This window comes from Alosa sapidissima, chromosome 23, assembly GCF_018492685.1.
Source record: "Alosa sapidissima isolate fAloSap1 chromosome 23, fAloSap1.pri, whole genome shotgun sequence".
Taxonomy (NCBI): domain Eukaryota; kingdom Metazoa; phylum Chordata; class Actinopteri; order Clupeiformes; family Clupeidae; genus Alosa; species Alosa sapidissima.
The window spans coordinates 22,222,720-22,242,479 of record NC_055979.1 but is presented as its reverse complement, the minus strand read 5'-3'; the positions used below and the strand labels follow the sequence as shown (position 1 = coordinate 22,242,479).

Genomic DNA, 19,760 nt, shown 5'->3' with positions numbered 1-19,760 from the left:
TGATGCTTGTAGTTCACCACTGAATGCAGGAGCTAGAAGCGAAAGGATTCGAAGCAAGTGTAGACGTTGACGGTTTTCATTTACACTGGTGTGTTTTGAAGGTGACAGCCACAAATTGGAATAGTAGGCTTCATAAACATTTTTCGTAACTTTAGCCAATTGGGCTAAACCCGAAGGCAACCTGGAGGAAGCGGGAGTTCCGAAGATATGCACTCAGCATGGATTTTATGTAATTCCTACAGGATGTGAAGAGATGATGGCTCCAGAGAAAGAACAGAAAGGGACCAGTCGTGTGATATTGGTCAAGAAAGTTATAATGCGGGATGGGAATGTGGTAAGCACGAATGCGTGCTTTTGACACCTCGAATTTATCGTTCGTGCCGTCTGGTGTTATCGCTAGCTTCTCTCATACCGTTAATCTGATTGCTTATCACGTTAGCTGGCCTCCTCCCCTCCATCTCATACAGACAGACGGCAGTAATGTTAATGACTGTGGCAGGCCTACAATTTGGCAGATGTCGCGTTATACTAGAAACGTAAATGTAAATGTTGTCGTATTGTTTGTTTGCGTGGGTCGATAATTATTTTGTCAGAGAGCAGCCTTAGCTAGCTTGACAGGTGAACTACGGTGAGCTGCGTATCTGTGGACAACGCTAGCAAATTACGATAGGCTATATTTCCTAAAGCTTTAGATAGTCCATAAAGCTAACCAGTTGAATGACCAAACTTATCTTTATTAGGCTCGATGTTATCGTCACAACATTTAGATGAGCTCGTCGCTAACATCAGCGATGAACCTGCTACACTGTCCGTGTATCTGCTAGGCCTATTACATAACTTGAGTAAGGAAAGCTGGCAGCTTCCAGGCCGCTGAGCACAATCTGTTCACATGGAGACTATCGGCATCACTTATTCATGTCGCACGGTCTCTAACGTTATTTCATAATCTTTAAATTACGTTTTCCTTGAGGGCATACCTTTGCCGAAATGATTCAGTATAAAGGGAGTGTTTTGACATGAAAATTACCAAACCAATGGAAAGCCGCCTTCAGAGTATATGGCCTATGTGCGTATGCTTATTGTTTTATCGTTCTCTGTTTACTTTATGGTTCCTTGTACACCATTCCAGATAGGGTTGTTTGCTTATCAGAAATGGCCTTTCCTGCAGTGATAAAATGGAAGTGTCTAATAACAGCTGTTGTAAACAGTAGCAATTATTAGTAATAATAAACTGTGGCTCAAGGCAAAACCCAATGTGTGGATGTGTTACAGGTTTGACTTGGGGAGACACACACTATGCATGCTTAACATAGACATAGGTTGACCTCTAGAATGAATCTGTACAGACATAAATCTGGAGAACAGTAATGAACTACCTTACAAAGAATATTGAGTTCACGTTGTGTTGTGTTCATGCTAGGCACAGCCAGGCATCGGGAAAGCCAGTGTTGGCCATGCTGTGGTGGTCATCTTCCTGGAGTTCTTTGCCTGGGGACTACTAACTACCCCCATGCTGACGGTAAGTAGCCTACAATGTGTGGCCTCCTCCCCGTGTGTATGCACCCTGAATTGTGACCATGCTCAGCCTGGCATTTATCGGCTGAGATATGATGATTCAAGTAACCCTTTGGTCTTTCAGACTATTGCTAAGATATGATGGCGTCAGACGGCATTGCCTTTAATGACAGTACAGTTTGTGCAGGAATTTTACACAAGGAAGTAGATTTTGAAACATGCTAATAGGTTTCATTTTGCCTTCGAACTTGTACAGATCCCATGGAAACGGGAGTTATTTTTGAGCTACCAGTATTTCCTGTGTAAAGCCTGCCAAAATGTGTAATGGAAAAACATGTAGTGTTTTTTTATTTTTTATTGAGACTTCCTTCACACACACACACACACACACACACACACACACACACACACACATACATACAGAGCTCCAATGCTTTTACACACAGCACACAAGCTCTCCATTGCATTTGTTTTTTTTGGAAGGTCTACAGCTGTGAATTTGTGTCATGTTTTGTGTTGCAGGTTTTGCGGGAGACGTTTCCACATCACACATTTCTGATGAATGGTCTCATTCAGGGAGTAAAGGTGAGATTGGGGATTCAAATTTAGATTTTCATCCCAGCGTGACATTTGACTCCACATTTGAATGACTCGCAGCTCCCTGGGTGGTAGGGTAATGGTTTCCTACATGACTCCAGCTTTGTGTGAATGCCTTCAATCTGTCTCTGGATTTGTGTCTGAACGATACCTTGCTGCATCTGCAGGATTCTGAGCACATTTTGAGCTATTGCTGTTGTGACACACTCTGCTCGATTGGAGATATTTGTGAATGGATCAGTACTATTTGAGTGATGTGAGTCATCGTTCTCCTCCCACAAATGCGTTGGATGTTCAGTTCTTTGAACTTGGTATGCATGTCTTTCTGAAACTGTAAGTGAATGATCCACTGCTGTATGAGAACTGTGGGTACCTTCTGTTATGTGTGGATGTGGTTATATGTATGTGTGTGTGTGTGTGTGTGTGTGTGTGTGCGCGTGCGTGTGCGCTGGTGTGTTTGTGCAAATGCATGTGTGTGTGTTTGTTGGGTAACACTGTGCTGTATGAAGAAAATATTCTCTCCTGAATGAACATTATGTTTATTTATTCAGCAGACATCTGTATCCAAACTTGTATAAAAACTTGTATCAGACACTTAAGGGTGGGGTGTGTCTCTAGTCTAGTATAGTCTAGTTTGTTGTAAGATAAGGACATTGTGTGACTTTCTCTAGAATGTAATGTCACTTGCTCCTCTGAGACTCATTGCTTCCTTTGTGATGCACTGCTCTTTGGAACCTGTATGTGCGTGACTCTAATCTGCAGCTGTTTCTATGGATCTAGAACCTTGAGTTGAACGACTCTCCTCTCTCCCCGTCTTCAGGGTCTTCTGTCCTTCATGTGCGCTCCTCTGATTGGCGCCCTGTCTGACGTGTGGGGTCGGAGGTCCTTCCTGCTGGTGACTGTGTTTTTCACCTGCGCCCCTATCCCCCTCATGAGGCTCAGCCCATGGTAAGCCTGACTCTCGGTCGGCCAGTAGCAGCTGGACTTTATTGGTGCGGGTCAAGCACTCGACCATGGGTAGATGTGTACGGGTTAGCAATTTTGTTTACATAACACCTTCACCTAACTTCACCTCGATGTTACTATGACCTTGGTGCGCTAGCAGTTGAGTGATCGTCATTGGGTCATTCCGTGTCAGTTTAACAAATATGGTTTCGGCTGCGCTGTCTCAGATGTTGTTCAAACCATGTCTATATCATGAATGAATGGGTGGGTCCCAAAACTAATTTCTTTTTTGAGTCCCTGATATTACTTCAGTTTAACATCCTGAAAAAACACCCTATCTGGAAAGCCATGTTTAGGCATTAAAGTGCACTGCAAAAACTGCTTATCTAACAAAATCTAACCAAGTGTTATTAATCTTATATCAAGATAAAAAAACTAGTTGGTATTGTTTTCAGTATAAAGAGACTTACCTAGCGCTTTTTTGTGAAATCATTTGACTTAATTTAAAAAAATAATTGACTTATTTTAAGACATCTCATCTTGAAAACAAGCAAATTTGTCTGCCAGTGCGTTAAGCAAATTTGTCCTAAAAACAAGCAAATTTGTCTGCCAGTGCGTTGAGCAAATTTGTCTTAATAAGACTCCTTAAAATAAGTTAAAGTCTTCTTAAATTAAGTCAAAATGATCTTTTGAGAGGGCGCTAGGTAAGTCTTTTCATACTAAAAACAATACCAAATAGATTTTTTAATCTTAATATAAGATCAAGAACACTTGGTTAGAATTCATTTTTTGCAGTGTGCCCCTACTATGGGCATTCATATGTTGTGTCTCTGGTGCTTCCACAATCAAAAAACAAAATTGAATGTCCGCACACTTGCTCCCGTTTTGCTTTTTCTTTCATTTCACCAATGGTGAAATGAAAGAAAAATGTCCGCACACTTGCTCCCGTTTTGCTTTTTCTTGAAATTAAAGAAAAAGCAAAACGGGAGCAAGTGTGCGGACATTCAATTTTGTTTTTTGACTGTCTGACCCTTTTGTCCTGCACCTGCGTTTTTGGATGTGCGCACCTCTACCTTAGCTATCTGGTGCTTCCACACCCATACAAACTTGGGGGAAAAAAAACATCCATGCTGTTTTGAGTGAGCTACGGGTTTCTGAATGTATCGGCAGGGCCGTCTACGTCATCGGCCAAAACATTTGAGTATTCCCACCCACCACCCCCTCCCATCAGAGTTGCAATTGGGCCTCAGCAGTTTTAAGTTTGGGAACCTCTGGCCTAGCCTATGCTGGAAACGTCCCAGGCCATTTGGTACTAGGCAGCCAATTTCACAAATCCCTTTTGAATAGACTACATCAACTACATTTAACCTCGTTTGGCCATGTTGCATCATACATGCAGGTGTCTGAATTGATTCTGCTATGGTTATTGTTTTTAGCAGACGTTTCGGCTAAACTCCAATAACTTGACTATTAGGCTACTTTACTACGAAAATTCAAACAAAACCATCAATGATGTTTGTCACACATTCTTTATTATTTCTACATAACAAGTTGCATTTTATCACTGGCAGTCGGAGGTTTTGTGGTGGAGAATTCTCCAACACCATGTCATCAACACATCTCATATTTCCTGGCTTTTCATGCTGCCTGTTGACGTAAACATGGAATCAGTTTCGGAGTGGGGTGTGGCCAACAATAGCTCATTTGCGTTTAAGGCAACAGCCCCCAGAAACAACCTATTCTGAAAGGGACTGACACTGGCAAGCATGGAGCTGCCTTATGACTTAATAGTCATAATATGAGCACTTTAATATTTTAAAAAGTGCCATCGCTAGCCAGCCCAAACTTTGTAGGGTGGAAGACGAACATGTTCTCAGTATGACTGAACCATTAAATGTTTGTATGGCATGCTCATTGATTTTCTATAAGGTCCCTAGATTTGGCAAAAGTGCATACAGTAGAATGACATTTTTTTGTACAGATTTGGTATCCGGCATTATTTTTTCTTTAAATACAATATTTAATAAATGTGCCAATATTTTGAGTTCTCCACATGTACTGGCCATGAAGATATTAAGGCTAAAACAAGGAAAGAATGCACTTCTTTGTAATTTTCAAAAGACTAAAATAGTATGTGGGGCAGCTAGTAGGAACGTGAAAATCTACACTGCAAAAACTGCTTATCTAACAAAATCTAACCAAGTGTTATTAATCTTATATCAAGATAAAAAAACTAGTTGGTATTGTTTTCAGTATAAAGAGACTTACCTAGCGCTTTTTTGTGAAATCATTTGACTTAATTTTAAAAAAAATTGACCTATTTTAAGACATCTGATCTTGAAAACAAGCAAATTTGTCTGCCAGTGCGTTAAGCAAATTTGTCCTAAAAACAAGCAAATTTGTCTGCCAGTGCGTTGAGCAAATTTGTCTTGATAAGACTCCTTAAAATAAGTTAAAGTCTTCTTAAATTAAGTCAAAATGATCTTTTGAGAGGGCGCTAGGTAAGTCTTTTCATACTAAAAACAATACCAAATAGATTTTTTAATCTTAATATAAGATCAAGAACACTTGGTTTTTTGCAGTGTATGTGGAAGTACCTTAATGTATGGATATTTGGTGTACAAAGTGTCAATGTTATACTGTACCATAAATAATTAGATAGAGTTCCTCAGGAACAAGATAGAATGAGTTCCTCTGGAGCCAAGAATGAAGAAGTTGATGTGTAACAATGTTATTAACTAAGCGTATTTATCCATGAAGGGAACATGGTACTGTGGGACAATCTTACTCTGCATTTGTCCATGACCTCTGAGGTCAACCTCTCTTAGGGAGTCTGGAGTATTAAGAGCTTTTCTTTTTTCTTTATCATGACAGCTCTTTCATTTTCATTTTATGTATCGACCTAAACATTATGTAGACAAACGTTGAGCAAAAAAAATCTGAGACAGCAACCATTTCCCTAGATTCTGTCTGATTTGATACAGAATGAAGAACACATAGATGTAGAATTACCTGAAAGATGGCTTACAGTCTGTGCATTAACCATGGTTAACCAGAGTTGTCTTCCAGCCTGATTTAAAGCCCAATGGATACTGTTAGCCTTGTGTTGATACATAGTAACTGTGCTAACCCCCCCCCCCCGCAGGTGGTACTTTGCCATGATCTCTGTGTCGGGGGCTTTTGCTGTCACCTTTTCGGTCATCTTTGCATATGTGGCTGATGTCACAGAGGAGCGGGAGAGGAGCACGGCCTATGGACTGGTAAGGAGGTCATCATTAAAGGTGCCCTAAGCGATGCCACACGTTTTTTAGGCTAAAACATTTTCACCTCACTTACTGCTAACATCACCTAACCAACCGCTAGCTATCTGTGTCCTGAATACACTGTAAAAAAAGCTGCGATCTCTGTGGACAGCCCAGGCTCCAAAAACGGCAACAAAAACAAACTGGGCAAACCTAGCCTAAAACCAAACCTAAAAACATAAACTGTTCCAGCAAAACACAGACGAGATGCGCGTTTAGGAGAGTTTCAATTGCACGGGAGCAGCACGGGAGGGAGGGGGAGGAAGTAGCGAGCTAGCTCTCTGTTTTGTTTGAAAATCAACAGAAGTGACGTTACCCAGCATCGCTTGGAGCACCTTTAACATGACTAGAAGATAAATGTGGCTTCTGAGATGTAACTGCATACTATGGCTATAACCCTAAAACTGTTTGTTTGGATGTACAGGTATATGGTTGTCTTTATATTTACCTAATCTATGTCATTACACAATCAAGTACAGTCACAATATCTATAGAATATATGTAATATTAAAATAATAAGTATGCTATTTATAGCAGAAATTTGTTTTATTGTTTATTTAGGCCTACTTACGATATTTGTTTTATGTGTAGTTAGGTGAAGATTGTAAGCAAAAAAGGAAACCAGATAAATTGTTCAAGTTTAATATCATCATACTGAATTTGTATAGAATATTTATATTTCATTGAGAAGACCCAAGGTCTATCTAGGACCAGTAAGCAGGACCAGAGCACACAAAGCTTTTGGTGATTTTATTAGTGCAAAACAACTAACATTTCGATGCCCATGCATCTTCTTCAGAGCAAAAGAGTTTGCACTAATAAAATTCACCAAAAGCTGGGACCTTGGGTCTCCTCACTGACTTCTGCGTCCTGTTCCCTGAGCACTAACCAGGCTGACCGCAAGTGACCCCCCTGCTATTTATATTTCATGTTTAAGTGTCAGTTATCATTGGGACACTCCTACTTCAAACACCTTATTATCTCCATTGAAGCTCATTATCTGTACACGATCAGTATCGTGAAAAACTCTTAAACTGTTGTTCCTCCTTGTCACCAGGTGTCTGCCACCTTCGCCGCCAGCCTCGTCACAAGCCCGGCCATCGGGGCGTACCTGTCGATGCGCTATGGCGACAACCTGGTAGTGCTGGTGGCCACGCTCATCGCCCTGGCGGACATCTGCTTCATCATGCTGGCTGTGCCCGAGTCGCTCCCGGAGAAGATGCGTCTCAACACCTGGGGGGCGCCCATCTCCTGGGAGCAGGCTGACCCGTTTGCTGTATGTCAGAGCTCTCTCTCTGGTCTATCTAAAGCCTCTGTAAGGCTGTGTTCATGCGTAGCTAGGGATTTTTTATATGGCAAATCTGGCCCAAAGGTCAGGTCTGTGATTGGCCAACATTGCCATGTGTTTGATTGTTACATGAAGCATGTCATATGTCTATGTTGTACAGGATGAAATAGCAAATCAGAACCTTGGTGGTTTTGGTATTTTGTGGTACTAAGCTTTTGTATTTTGTGGACTCTGCAGTCTCTGAGGAAAGTGGGGAAGGACCCCACTGTTCTTATGATCTGCATCACTGTGTTCCTGTCCTACCTGCCTGAGGCGGGACAATACTCCAGCTTCTTCCTTTACCTCAGACAGGTGAGCCCTATTTTATTGGGCTAGAATACTAATGTGTGTGTGTGTGTGTGTTTGCGTGTGCATGCAGGAGTGACTGAGGCCAGGATCATATCTGTTCATATTTGTTTTGACAACATGTATATTTCACATATAATAGAAGTGAATTTCAAAACCCAAATGAGAATGGAAAGCAATTCATTCTCATTTAGTTGTGGTTCTCAATGTTTATAATGAGGTATGGCAAAGGCAGAACAGTTGGTGTGTTACGAGGGCTGCGGCTATTTTTATGTTTATTGGTAGTGGTTGGGTCTGGGCGACGGCTGTGTGGCTGCCTCCATCCACCACCCTGAACACTGAACAGCCTGCTGCAGGGCTGCGGTCTGTCCTCAGATGTACTGTAGCTGAGAGCTGTGTGTGTGTGTGTGTGTGTGTGTGTGTGTGTGTTTGTGTGAGTGTGAGTGTGAGAATGTGCCCTCTAGGTGACTTAATCCCGCATGATACTGAGGGGAATTATTCATTGAGATGATGTCATGTTATGGCATGGAAAAAGGGGCTGAATATTTCATAGTTTGTGTCCGTGTGTGGAGGAGATATTTCTGTTCTGCCGCCGTTAGAGTGGTGTTTTTTTTTCTCTCTTGGAGATTGTTGTGTCTTTCTGCCCTTCCCCCACTATCTCTTTGCCTCAGTCTCTCTCCATCTCTCACTCACTCTCTCTCCCTCGTTCTCTCTTTACCTCCCTCCTTTCTCTCTCTCCATCTCTCTTTCCCTGTCTCTCTTTATCTCCTCTCTTCCTCTCTCCACCCTTCTCTCTCCCTCCCCTCCCTTTTTCTCTCTTTCCCTGTCTCTCCTTCTCTCTCTCTTGCTCTCTTGCTCTCTCACTCTCTCCACCCTTCTCCCCCCCTCTGTCGTTCTCACTTGACTGCGCCTGATGATATTCACTCCCTGCTCTTATGTCACTGCGGAGATGATTTGGGGTTTGATGGGGCAGGGAGAGGGTAATGCAGTGTTTCTGTCTCTCTCCTGCTCACCTCATCACTCTATGCCTCTCCTTACCTCTCCTCTGCAGGTCATAAACTTCACCCCCACCACGATAGCCGTGTTCATCGGAGTAGTGGGCATCCTCTCGATCGTGGCGCAGGTATTTATTTATGATGGGAGAAATCGCCCGCTCTTTCTTCACGTACACGTACATGCACTGAGTTCTTTTTTTTTAAAGTTGTGATTCTAAGCAAATGACAAAAGCCCCTTAAAATATGCTTCCGGGGTATACACTTAATCTTGCACATTTTATGATGAGGCTTCAAAATGTGTTTTAGATGTGGGGGGGTGATGGAAAAAAGAAGAGTTCTGAGTTCTTCAAATGATTGATTTTTTAAAGCTAGTTTTATCTACCCATAGACTGACACAGACCACTAAAAACTGAACTGTGCACAGTATTAAACCTCTGCCATTCTTTGAAACAGCAGTTACAGTTCACCCATACTAATAAAGTTGGCCCAGTCAGAAGAAATGTGAATAGTTGAGTGAGTCGTTAATGCTGCACTTGAGGGGGAACATTATGACTACAATAAATTAAATATGTACTTTTGCTGGAGCTAACAGTGTTGGCAAACTTAGTAGTGTGCCAAGTTAAAATATATGCGATTGTTAACAGCCAAATGATAAACTAATTATAGCAGTACAATTTTGCAATACTTGTTAACACAAATAAGGTGGTATAATATCTAGCATGTAAGTACTAATTGTAATTACATATGTTTTGCTAAATTCTTATATCAGTAATGGTGATGACAATGGTGGTAGTGAAAAGCAGTACCAGAAGGAGCTCCTGGCCCAGGGCCTAAATGGTGGTTGTTGATGTGTGGTGATTTGTGCCTGTGGTAGACAAAACAGTGTATCTGGTTTTCAATAAATAGAGGCCATCACCACACACTGGTCTAATAGTAGGAATTATCTGGGTGTTATATTAGGGTGCATGTGGTTGTTGTGTGCTGGTATGTGCCTGTGGTAGACTGAACAGTGTGTGTGGTTGTTGATGTGTGCTGAATTGTGCCTGTAGACTAAACAGTGTGTGTGGTTGTTGATTTGTGCCTGTAGACTAAACAGTGTGTGTGGTTGTTGATTTATGCCTGTAGACTAAACAGTGTGTGTGGTTGTTGATTTATGCCTGTAGACTAAATAGTGTGTGTGGTTGTTGATTTGTGCCTTAGACTGAACAGTTTGTGTGGTTGTTGATTTGTGCCTGTAGACTAAACAGTGTGTGTGGTTGTGGATTTATGCCTGTAGACTAAACACAGTGTGTGGTTGTTGATTTGTGCCTTAGACTAAACGGTGTGTGTGGTTGTTGATTTGTGCCTGTAGACTGAACGGTGTGTGTGGTTGTTGATTTACGCCTGTAGACTAAACAGTGTGTGTGGTTGTTGATTTGTGCCTTAGACTAAACGGTGTGTGTGGTTGTTGATTTGTGCCTTAGACTAAACGGTGTGTGTGTGGTTGTTGATTTGTGCTGATTTGTGTCTGTGGTAGACGCTGGTGCTGACACTGCTGATGAGGACTATTGGGAACAAGAACACGGTGCTGCTGGGCCTCGGCTTCCAGGTTCTACAGCTGGCCTGGTACGGCTTTGGCTCCGAGCCCTGGTGAGTGTGTGTGTGTGTGTGTGTGTGTGAGAGCATTTTTCGTCTGTCTGTTAGCTGAGAGACCAGGTGTTTGTGTATCTCTTTTTGTTTTTTCTAAAAGTGTGTCTTTATGCTGTGAAACCTTGTGTGTGTGCATGTGTGTGTGTCATGTCTATATGTGTCTATGTTTCGTGTGTGTGTGTATTGGTGTGTGTGTCGTGTCTATATGTGTCTGTATGTTTCGTGTGTGTGTGTGTGTGTGTGTGTGTTTTGGCTATATGTGTCTGTATGTTTTGTGTGCGTGTGTGTATTGGTGTGTGTGTCGTGTCTATATGTGTCTGTATGTTATGTGTGTGTGTATTGGTGTCTATATGTGTCTATATGTTTTGTGTGTGTGTGTATTGGTGTATGTGTCGTGTCTATATGTGTCTGTATGTTTCGTGTGTGTGTATTGGTGTGTGTCGTGTCTATGTGTCTGTATGTTTCGTGTGTGTGTATTGGTGTATGTGTCATGTCTATATGTTTTGTGTGTGTGTGTATTGGTGTGTGTGTCGTGTCTATATGTGTCTGTATGTTTCGTGTGTGTGTATTGGTGTATGTGTCGTGTCTATATGTTTTGTGTGTGTGTGTGTATTGGTGTGTGTGTCATGTCTGTATGTTTCGTGTGTGTGTATTGGTGTGTGTGTCGTGTCTATGTGTCTGTATATTTCGTGTGTGTGTATTTGTGTGTGTATCGTGTCGTGTCTATATGTGTCTGTATGTTTCGTGTGTGTGTGTGTGTATTGGTGTATGTGTCGTGTCTATATGTTTTGTGTGTGTGTGTATTGGTGTGTGTGTCGTGTCTGTATGTTTCGTGTGTGTGTATTGGTGTATGTCTCGTGTCTATATGTTTTGTGTGTATGTGAGTGTGTGCGTGTGTGTGTCGTGTCTATATGTGTCTGTATGTTTTGTGTGCGTGTGTGTGTGTATTGGTGTGTGTGTGTGTCGTGTCTATATGTGTCTGTATGTTTTGTGTGCGTGTGTGTGTAACCTCTCTCTCCCCTGTGCTGTGCTGGGCAGGATGATGTGGGCAGCGGGGGCGGTGGCAGCCATGTCCAGCATCACCTTCCCTGCGGTGAGCGCTCTGCTGTCCCGCAGCGCTGACCCTGACAAGCAAGGTGAGCCACTGTCCTCGCTCTCTCTCGCTCTTCTCTCTCTCTCTCTCTCTCTCTCTCTCTCTCTCTCTCTCTCTCTCTCTCTCTCTTCCGTTTCCTCTCTCTTTCCCTTCTCTCACATCTCACCATGTTTTTCCTCTTCTTCTCTCTCTCTCTCTCTCTCTCTCTCTCTCTGTCTCGCTCTCTCTCTTTCTCTCTCTCTTCCGTTTCCTCTCTTTCCCTTCTCTCACCATGTCTTTCTTCTCCTTTTCTCTCTCTGTTTCTCTCTCTTTCTCTCTCTCTCTTCCGTTCCCTCTCTCTTTCCCTTCTCTCACCTCTCACCATGTCTTTCTTCTTCTCCTTCTCTCTCTGTGTCTCTCTCTTTCTCTCTCTCTTCCGTTCCCTCTCTCTTTCCCTTCTCTCACCTCTCACCATGTCTTTCTTCTTCTTCTCTCTCTGTCTCTCTCTCTTTCTCTCTCTCTCTTCCGTTTCCTCTCTCTTTCCCTTCCCACCTCACCATGTCTTTCCTCTTCTTCTTCTTCTTCTTCTCTCTCTCTCTCTCTCTCTTTCTCTCTCTCTTCCATTTCCTCTCTCTTTCCCTTCTCTCATCTCACCATGTTTTTCCTCTTCTCCTCTCTCTCTCTCTCCTCTTTTTTACTCTCTTATTCCCTTCATTAATTTCTCTCTCTGCCCCCCCCCCCAGGCTTGGCACAGGGCATGATCACTGGCATCCGAGGGTTGTGTAACGGCCTGGGTCCTGCCCTCTACGGCCTTATCTTCTTCATGTTTAACGTGGAGCTGAACGGGATTGGGCCCATTGAGTCCGGCTACCCCATTGCCCCAATCAGCCCCCCTGAGGTAGGGATCCAAAGCTGCTGAGCGCTAAAAACAAATCGCTATTTTCTGCAGTTTCAACAAGCTACATAGAGATTCAGACTCGGTTATCTAGCTGATGCTTGTATTCCAAGCTTGTAATTTGTAAATGACTATGACATGTTATCAAATTAGCTTGTTCTGGTGGAATAGAGTCTGTGACCTGGTATGGCACAATGATGCATTTAAGGTACTTAATGTAGACGGCATATTTTCTGATCTGTTTATCATAAATAAAATTCTATAGTGTTCTAACGGGGCAAGTTTGCAACACCAAGACAAAACTCAATTAAAATGTAATAAACTGGTGGTGTTAGGGCTGGGCGATAAAACGATAGCGATATGTATCGCAATAGACATGCAATCGATATCAATAAAAAATACGTTCGATAGAACATTCGATAATTAAAACACACACCTCCCGCCTTACGTTGTCCATAAATAAATAGGCTAAAAATCTTGCATTGTATGTGCAACTCTACCAGAGTAGGCGATAGAAGTAGGCCTACCTCAACTCAGACTCAGTGAATCCTTGCCCCGTGCTCTCTCTCTCTCCCTCTCAACAGGCGCATCCCTCTAGCCTGGCGGGCCATCCTATATCATTGAAATGTATAGTCTGGAATCGAACCATTCACCTCGCTTAATCTAAGTGGCAGGCAGAGAATTGTCTTTCAAACTGCCTAGGCATGCAATAGGCCAGCGCTACGACCATATCCGTATCCGGTCGGCAAAACTGCAAATACATCCTTCTTCGAAAGGACTTAAGTGCATTATGTTGCTCAACTTTCAAAAAAAAAAAAAAAAAAAGTCCAACTCCTCAAGTTGACGCCAACGCCGATTCAAACAAACGCTCTTCGTTCGCCATAGCCACCTTCCTTGTTGTTCACCGTCGCAGGACTGTCGTTATCCTGTTAAGCCCGCCTTTAGACTCTCTAACAAAATAGAGCGCTGTGATTGGATGACGTCCACAGCGTCAGCCAATAGAAATCCCTATGTTTTGATACTAGACGTACAGGCTGAGCAAATTAATTTGCCGCCGCTAGGGTGCATCTAGATTTCTAGGTTAGCATCCCTCCTCATGCACATGTAATCCAAACATTCACAATCGTGCAAGACGACTGGCTAAATTGCTATTAAATCCGGTTAGCATCATTAGCACGCAGCACGAATCAGTGTTGCCAATTTAGCGACTTTGTCGCTAGATTTAGCGACTTTTGGACGTCTCTGGCGACTGAAAAGTGTATCTAGCGACTGACAACAAATCTGGCGACTTTTTCGTGTGTCTGGCGACTTTTGTTTTCTCTTTGCGTTATCCTTCGGTTTGCCCAGCAGCAGCTCAAAGCGTGAGAATCTTCTCGCAAAGATGGCAAACTCTGTTTGGTTGTGGAAACATCAGAAAATCTCCCCTCTCATGCCTGTTTTGTTAGTGAATTACTGTACATCGCGGATTTGCCCAAAGCGTTGCCCCATCATTATAAAAGGAATGACTGGCCTATATAGTATCCGCCCATTTTATTACAAGGAAGTAGATGTTCTATAGATCTAATCTCAGACAACACTCATTGGAAGGTGCAGCAACTATACGGGTGAAATTACAACAAGAGAGTCAAGGAGACGAGAGCAATGACATGATGACAGGGAAACAGGGACACGCTTGCCAGCATCGTTCAACAATTGAACAAAGGAAGTAGGCTACAACTTCATTCACAAGCAAAGCAGATAGTTAATCGAACATACATAGAAAAACTTATAGCATTCGTTTAGGCTATGTAGGCCTAGCTTCAATGTTGTTAATTCAAGTTGATGCAGAACTGTCGGCTGAGTAAAAAAAAAAAATTCTATCGGCCTGTCCGAGTGACATTTAAGCCTATATTATGTAGCCTAAATATATCCAAAATATAGCTATTGCCGTAAGGGTACATTGCGTGTAGGCTACCCTATGGTCACATTATAATCAGACTTCAAGCAGTGCAAAGCAGATGCAGCAGTGAATAGGTTGGAAATGACTGCTTTTCAGCCACCTGATGCTCTAGTGTAGTCTAGATGATAGGCTACACTTTACTTTACTTTCTGTAGCCTATCAATAAATATACAAGTAGGCTATATTAAATCAAATGTATCAAATGCCTATATGAGTAGGAGAAAAGCAAACAGGAGTAAAAGGGAATTAAAGGGCCATCACCGTTTTATTTATTTTATTTTTTTGGGGGGAGGGGGTACGACGTGCTGACGTAATTAATATGCAAATTAGTGCGTGACGTCATCTAGCGACATTTAGCGACTTTTGGAGCTGGCTTTAGCTACTTTTCATTTGAAATAGTTGGTAACACTGGCACGAATTTGTTCAAAACTGTTGCATTCAAATTGACTGCTAAGTTCTAATCATTTCAATCCCGATGCAAATGGAAAAGTATTTTCCAAGACTCAAACGGGCCTGTCCCATGGAGAAAAAGTATTAATTTGAAACTTAAACACACGTGGGGAAACTGAACAGTCTAACCAGTAGACTATGATAAACTAGCAAATTAAGCTACTTTGTTTACAATATTTCCAGGCTTCAACCAGTGCTGCTTTTCATTCAGACTTATGTGCACATTTATTTATTTGAGTGTTTTTCGTGATTGTGTTGCTATTTCTTTTCCCTGTTTGCTTTGATTGATAACTGAGGTAATTAAAATCAGATGAAGGTTAAGTTTAAAATAAAAGTGTTTAAATGTAACTTTTTTTCCCTTCTGGTCCTTATCTGAAATAGATTTTTTTAAAAATCAATAATTATCGATATCGACCGATATGAAATACTTATATCGTGATACAGTTTTCAGCCATATCGCCCAGCCCTAGGTGGTGTACATCTTTTGAATATGTAGATGCACTGGTGTTTACTTACTTAGCTTATGTTAAAGATAAGTCAGATCTCCGTGTTTAAATAGGGCTTTTTGTTTTATTGCCAACTATTTTAGAATTTTTTTGCTATTTTTTTTTTTAAGGAAAGTACCTCAGAATTCTCTTCAATTTGAATACTTTAATTTTTAGTTAATCCTCTATTACAGTAAGCTAAATATCTCTGGTGTGTGGACAAAGCAAGGCATTTGAGAACATGAGAACATAATCTTAGGTTTTGTGAAACCCTGATAATTTTCTGACATTTTATCGAAAAAAAGAAAAAAAACGACTATTATGAAAATAATCGTTAGTTGCAGCCCTAGTCCTCACATGTGTGTTTTGATGTTGGTGCCCTCACACCCCCCCCCCCCCCCCCCCCCTCACAGAGGAGCATCATCCCTGGGCCACCGTTCCTGCTGGGCGCGTGCACGGTGGTGGTGGCCTTCCTGGTGGCGATGTTCATCCCTGAGCGCAGCGCCGAGGCCGACGTGGCGCTGTGCCACACGCGCAAGACCAGCACCAGCTCCATCTCCAGTGGCAGCGGCAGCGCTGAGCTGCCCGAGGCCCACATCAACGCGCCGCTGCCCGGCAGCGAGGACGACCTGGACTTCGAGCCGCTGCTGCAGGACAGCAAAGTGTGACGTGTGATACGCCTCTCCTCTCCCGGCTCTCCGCCTTCCCTGTGTGTGACCTCGTGATTCCAACACCTCCCCGTGCCTGCGGTGTGTGTGTGTGGGGGGGGTTGTTGTGTGAGGAGGGCCACACCGTTTTTTTGTTGTGAGACTCTTTCCTTACCTTTCTTGAAGGAAGAGGGGACAGGACCAATTTTTGCCACACTACAAGTGAACTACCAGTGTTCATCAGTTACGAATTCCCTCACTCACATAGATATATATACACACCGAGAGAGAAAGAGAGAGATTTTTCTCCGTGTGATTTTAACGTGTCGTTACTTCTGTTTTGTTGATGTAAGGGAATATGTTGTGGGGACATGATTCTCGAGGACTGTTCCTTCTGCGTTGTTTGGGGAGTTTAGTCTCTGCAATATCCATGGAGTTGGCTTGAGGCCTGGTTCCAAATGCAAATGGTTTATTCCAGACAGATGGCTCCCCTGTCGTTTGAAAATACAGCCGTGGGAATGTGTTATTTTAAGTAGCCATAACAGAAGAAGGGACCAGTGAGTCGGAATGTCCAGGGGCTACCAGGGTGCCAGTAGAATTTAATCGCATACGGAATTAACACATCTTGAAGTTCCACTACATATCCAGTAAGGTGTCCAAAATTGTGTGTGTTTCAAAGGTTAAGGTAGACATTTTGCACAAGTGTGGTGAGATGATTTGGTACTGAACGTTACTGCTAATGTATGCCTCTAGGTTTTGTGACTAAGCTGTAGGTTTGAAGTTCTAGAGGAGGATGTAGATTTGAACTTGACCATGGGGAGATTCAGGAGCGCATCTAATGGCACATATATGGTCGTTAGAGAATGATGTATGTGATTGAATCTCCCCTTGCTGCTGCTCGTTGGAAGAGGTCAGTTTTAGAGAGAAGAGACTTCCTGCAGCCAACTAGGGGGCTGGTGAATTAGACATGTACAGTACATATACAGTAAGTTCTATGCAGTACTGTTTATGATGATCTTACTTTCCATAACACTTAGTTAATTTTTCGGATTTTCAGATCTATATCTTGTACATAACATTTATATGCCACCTGCATGTAATGTAAGTTCATATTTATGTTCTTGACGACATTAGCACTGCTCTTTTACTTTCTATTCTATTGATAATTCTATTAATATTTTTACTGTTTTTGTCTCCTTTTGAGAAAAGGGACTTGTTTTATATACTTTTATTGGAAGCATTTTTGGGGTTTCTGGTATTTATCGCAGAGGTTGGGGTCTTTTAACCAAAAAGCATCTTCACATCTCAAATGTTTGTGAGAGACTGCTTCACCAGCTACCTCAGGTTTGGAGGGCATTATCTGAGTACGACTACAATTTGCTTGAATAGCCATGGTCCATCTCTCTTTCTCTTTCTTTCTTTCCTCCTTTCTTTCTGTCTCTCTCTCTCTCTCTCGCTCTCTCCCTCTCTTTCTCTGGTATCAAACAAGAAAAGGGATCACTAACTAAAAAGACAGCTTGGTGAGACAGACCCAGATTGTACATATAGAGTATATATTTCCCTTTGACTAGTCCTGCAGAAATTTGCCAGATGTTTATAGTGTGTAGTTAACGCAGTATATTTGCCCCTGCCAGATAGGGTATGGAAGATTTCACTATCAATGTTTGTGTGTCTCAGAAATGTTGTGTGTGTATGTGTATGTATGAATCTGTTACTTTTTACCCACACAAAAACAAATAAGCAGTAAAGGCTGTTGTGAGCGTATATACTGATACACAGAATACACACACACACGCTCATACACACAATGCATTCAATTTGGGCAGGGCAGAGCTTGAAAATGTGCCCAGATTGGCCTTGGGCAAGTGGCTTGCGATAAGAAATCACCATACCTGCAGTCCCTTACATGGTCTGCCACAAGAGATTCCACACAATGATGCCACTGAGGCAGTTTTCCACTGTTAATGATTGCAGTTTATGTGTTTGTTTGTCTCTGTGTGTACGTGTCGGGGTGTGTGTGTGTGTGTGTGTGTGTGTGTGTGTGAGGAAGGGAGGGAGGGAGAGAGAGATAGAGGTGGAGAGAGTAAGAGAGTCTTATGTGTATATTCTTCACAGCCTGTAACTCTAATAAGAGATGTATCATAATTGCAATGTAAATAAATGCAAGGCTCATTTAGATTGCACTGTATTGAAGATGACTTGAAGAAGAAGAAGGATGTCCTGACAGCTATATTTTTTTGAGGAGATGGCACCTGTGTGTGTGTTTTGTCGAAGTAGTGTCACAAGTGTTTTCCATGTGTGAAGGAGGCAGATGAGGTCTTGGTGTTGTTCGTATATGTGACTGTACAGATTGGGAGCCTATGAGAGTGATTGTCACCTTTAAAATGTGTTTGACAAGTGTGTTCAGCGTCTGTGGAAGTCCTGGTGTTTTTTTTGCACCTTTACATGTTTAGGTCATAACAGATGTGCCTAAAGAATGGCTGTCTCGTTTTTTGCCACCAAACGAGAAGGGGAAAATAACGCTGGGTGCTTTGAGCAGCTGTGGTTGCTCTATAATGACACCACATTTAAGATGTACACAGGCTATGTATTTATAATAAACTTGTCCTGTCTGTCAATCTTGTAAAGAGCTGAAATTAATAATAAAAGAACAGCCAAGAGAATGACTTATGTCTGTTCATTACACTCTGCAGTACCACTTTTTGACCACTGTGTGGAGATGTGGTTCTGTATTTTTGTTTTGTCCTTAGTGAATGAAGGATAAAGAAAAAAAAAAGATTGTAAGGATGGATAAGCTTTACCCCCAAGGCTTGCTGTCACATCCGCCGCATGTGTCCAAACGGCAACCATTAGTAAGATTATTAGGTCATTTAACAAGGAAGCAAGAAAAGCAAACAAGCCAACCAACAAATCTGAATGGCCATCAACGTCTCCCCCTGCAGGAGTGTGCTGATGGACCTGATACACAATGTTGACTGGGGTGTGTCGTGTCAGCCCCGACAGCAGAAGCATTAGAATGGGAAGAACAGAATATTGGAGGAAAGGAAGGAAGGAAGGAAGGAAGGAAGGAGAGAGATAAAGAGAGAAGAAAACAAACGAGAATTACTGCAGTGCAATGAAGTGAGGAAATGGAGGCTCTAGACTGGTAAACAAGTTTCTTCAGAGGGAGGACGCCTTTTGGGCAGACGCCCTACATCACCAACATAATCAAAGAGCTTCTGAGTGCATCTTTGTTTGTGAGATCCATGGATGTATGGATGGCAGACGGATGTTCAAGAGGCAGTTTGTTGCTGGCTAATACAGGTTAAAGTCACATCCTGAAAGGAATCGGATCCAAACAGGAAAACAGCAAAACAGCATGTGGTTAAAGAGGAGAGAGAGCAGAGAGAACAAACAGTGTTAGGCTGTTGTTATCAGCAGAGGATCTGCAAGACCAAATGAAACATGTGAAGGATGTATTAGAGGCAGGCATCTGTAGTCATTATCTGGGTTCTCTGAGGATGACGGGTCTTACAACCATGCTCATAAACAGTTCAACTTTTAGACTCAACTGCCTAAACTGCTTTCACCCTCACAAAGAGCTTTGGTCAAGCTTGACGTATATTTCTCCTTCTCTCTCTCTTGCCGTATATTTGTCTCTCACTTTGTGTGTGTGT

At 42.3% G+C, this 19,760-nt stretch overlaps 1 protein-coding gene across 1 annotated transcript; it reads left to right on the top strand.

Moving 5' to 3' along the window:
* The first annotated feature begins 6 nt into the window (after positions 1 to 6).
* mfsd14ba (major facilitator superfamily domain containing 14Ba) lies at positions 7 to 18,792 on the top strand. Its single transcript, XM_042080218.1, has 12 exons — positions 7 to 334; positions 1,421 to 1,519; positions 2,038 to 2,100; positions 2,933 to 3,060; positions 6,203 to 6,317; positions 7,417 to 7,635; positions 7,885 to 7,998; positions 9,044 to 9,115; positions 10,504 to 10,616; positions 11,655 to 11,752; positions 12,432 to 12,586; positions 15,871 to 18,792. The coding sequence occupies exons 1-12, from the start codon at positions 254 to 256 to the stop codon at positions 16,123 to 16,125; spliced, it is 1,512 nt and encodes a 503-aa protein (XP_041936152.1). The 5' UTR covers positions 7 to 253; the 3' UTR covers positions 16,126 to 18,792.
* The last annotated feature ends 968 nt before the right edge of the window (positions 18,793 to 19,760 follow it).

What these genes read in the sequence shown, in the direction of transcription:
- mfsd14ba (XM_042080218.1), top strand. Translation starts at nt 254, where the DNA reads ATGATGGCTCCAGAGAAAGAACAGAAAGGGACCAGTCGTGTGATATTG. An exon ending in TAATGCGGGATGGGAATGTG is followed by an intron (nt 335 to 1,420) that starts GTAAGCACGAAT and finishes TGTTCATGCTAG; the next exon opens with GCACAGCCAGGCATCGGGAA. An exon ending in CCCCAATCAGCCCCCCTGAG is followed by an intron (nt 12,587 to 15,870) that starts GTAGGGATCCAA and finishes CCCCCCTCACAG; the next exon opens with AGGAGCATCATCCCTGGGCC.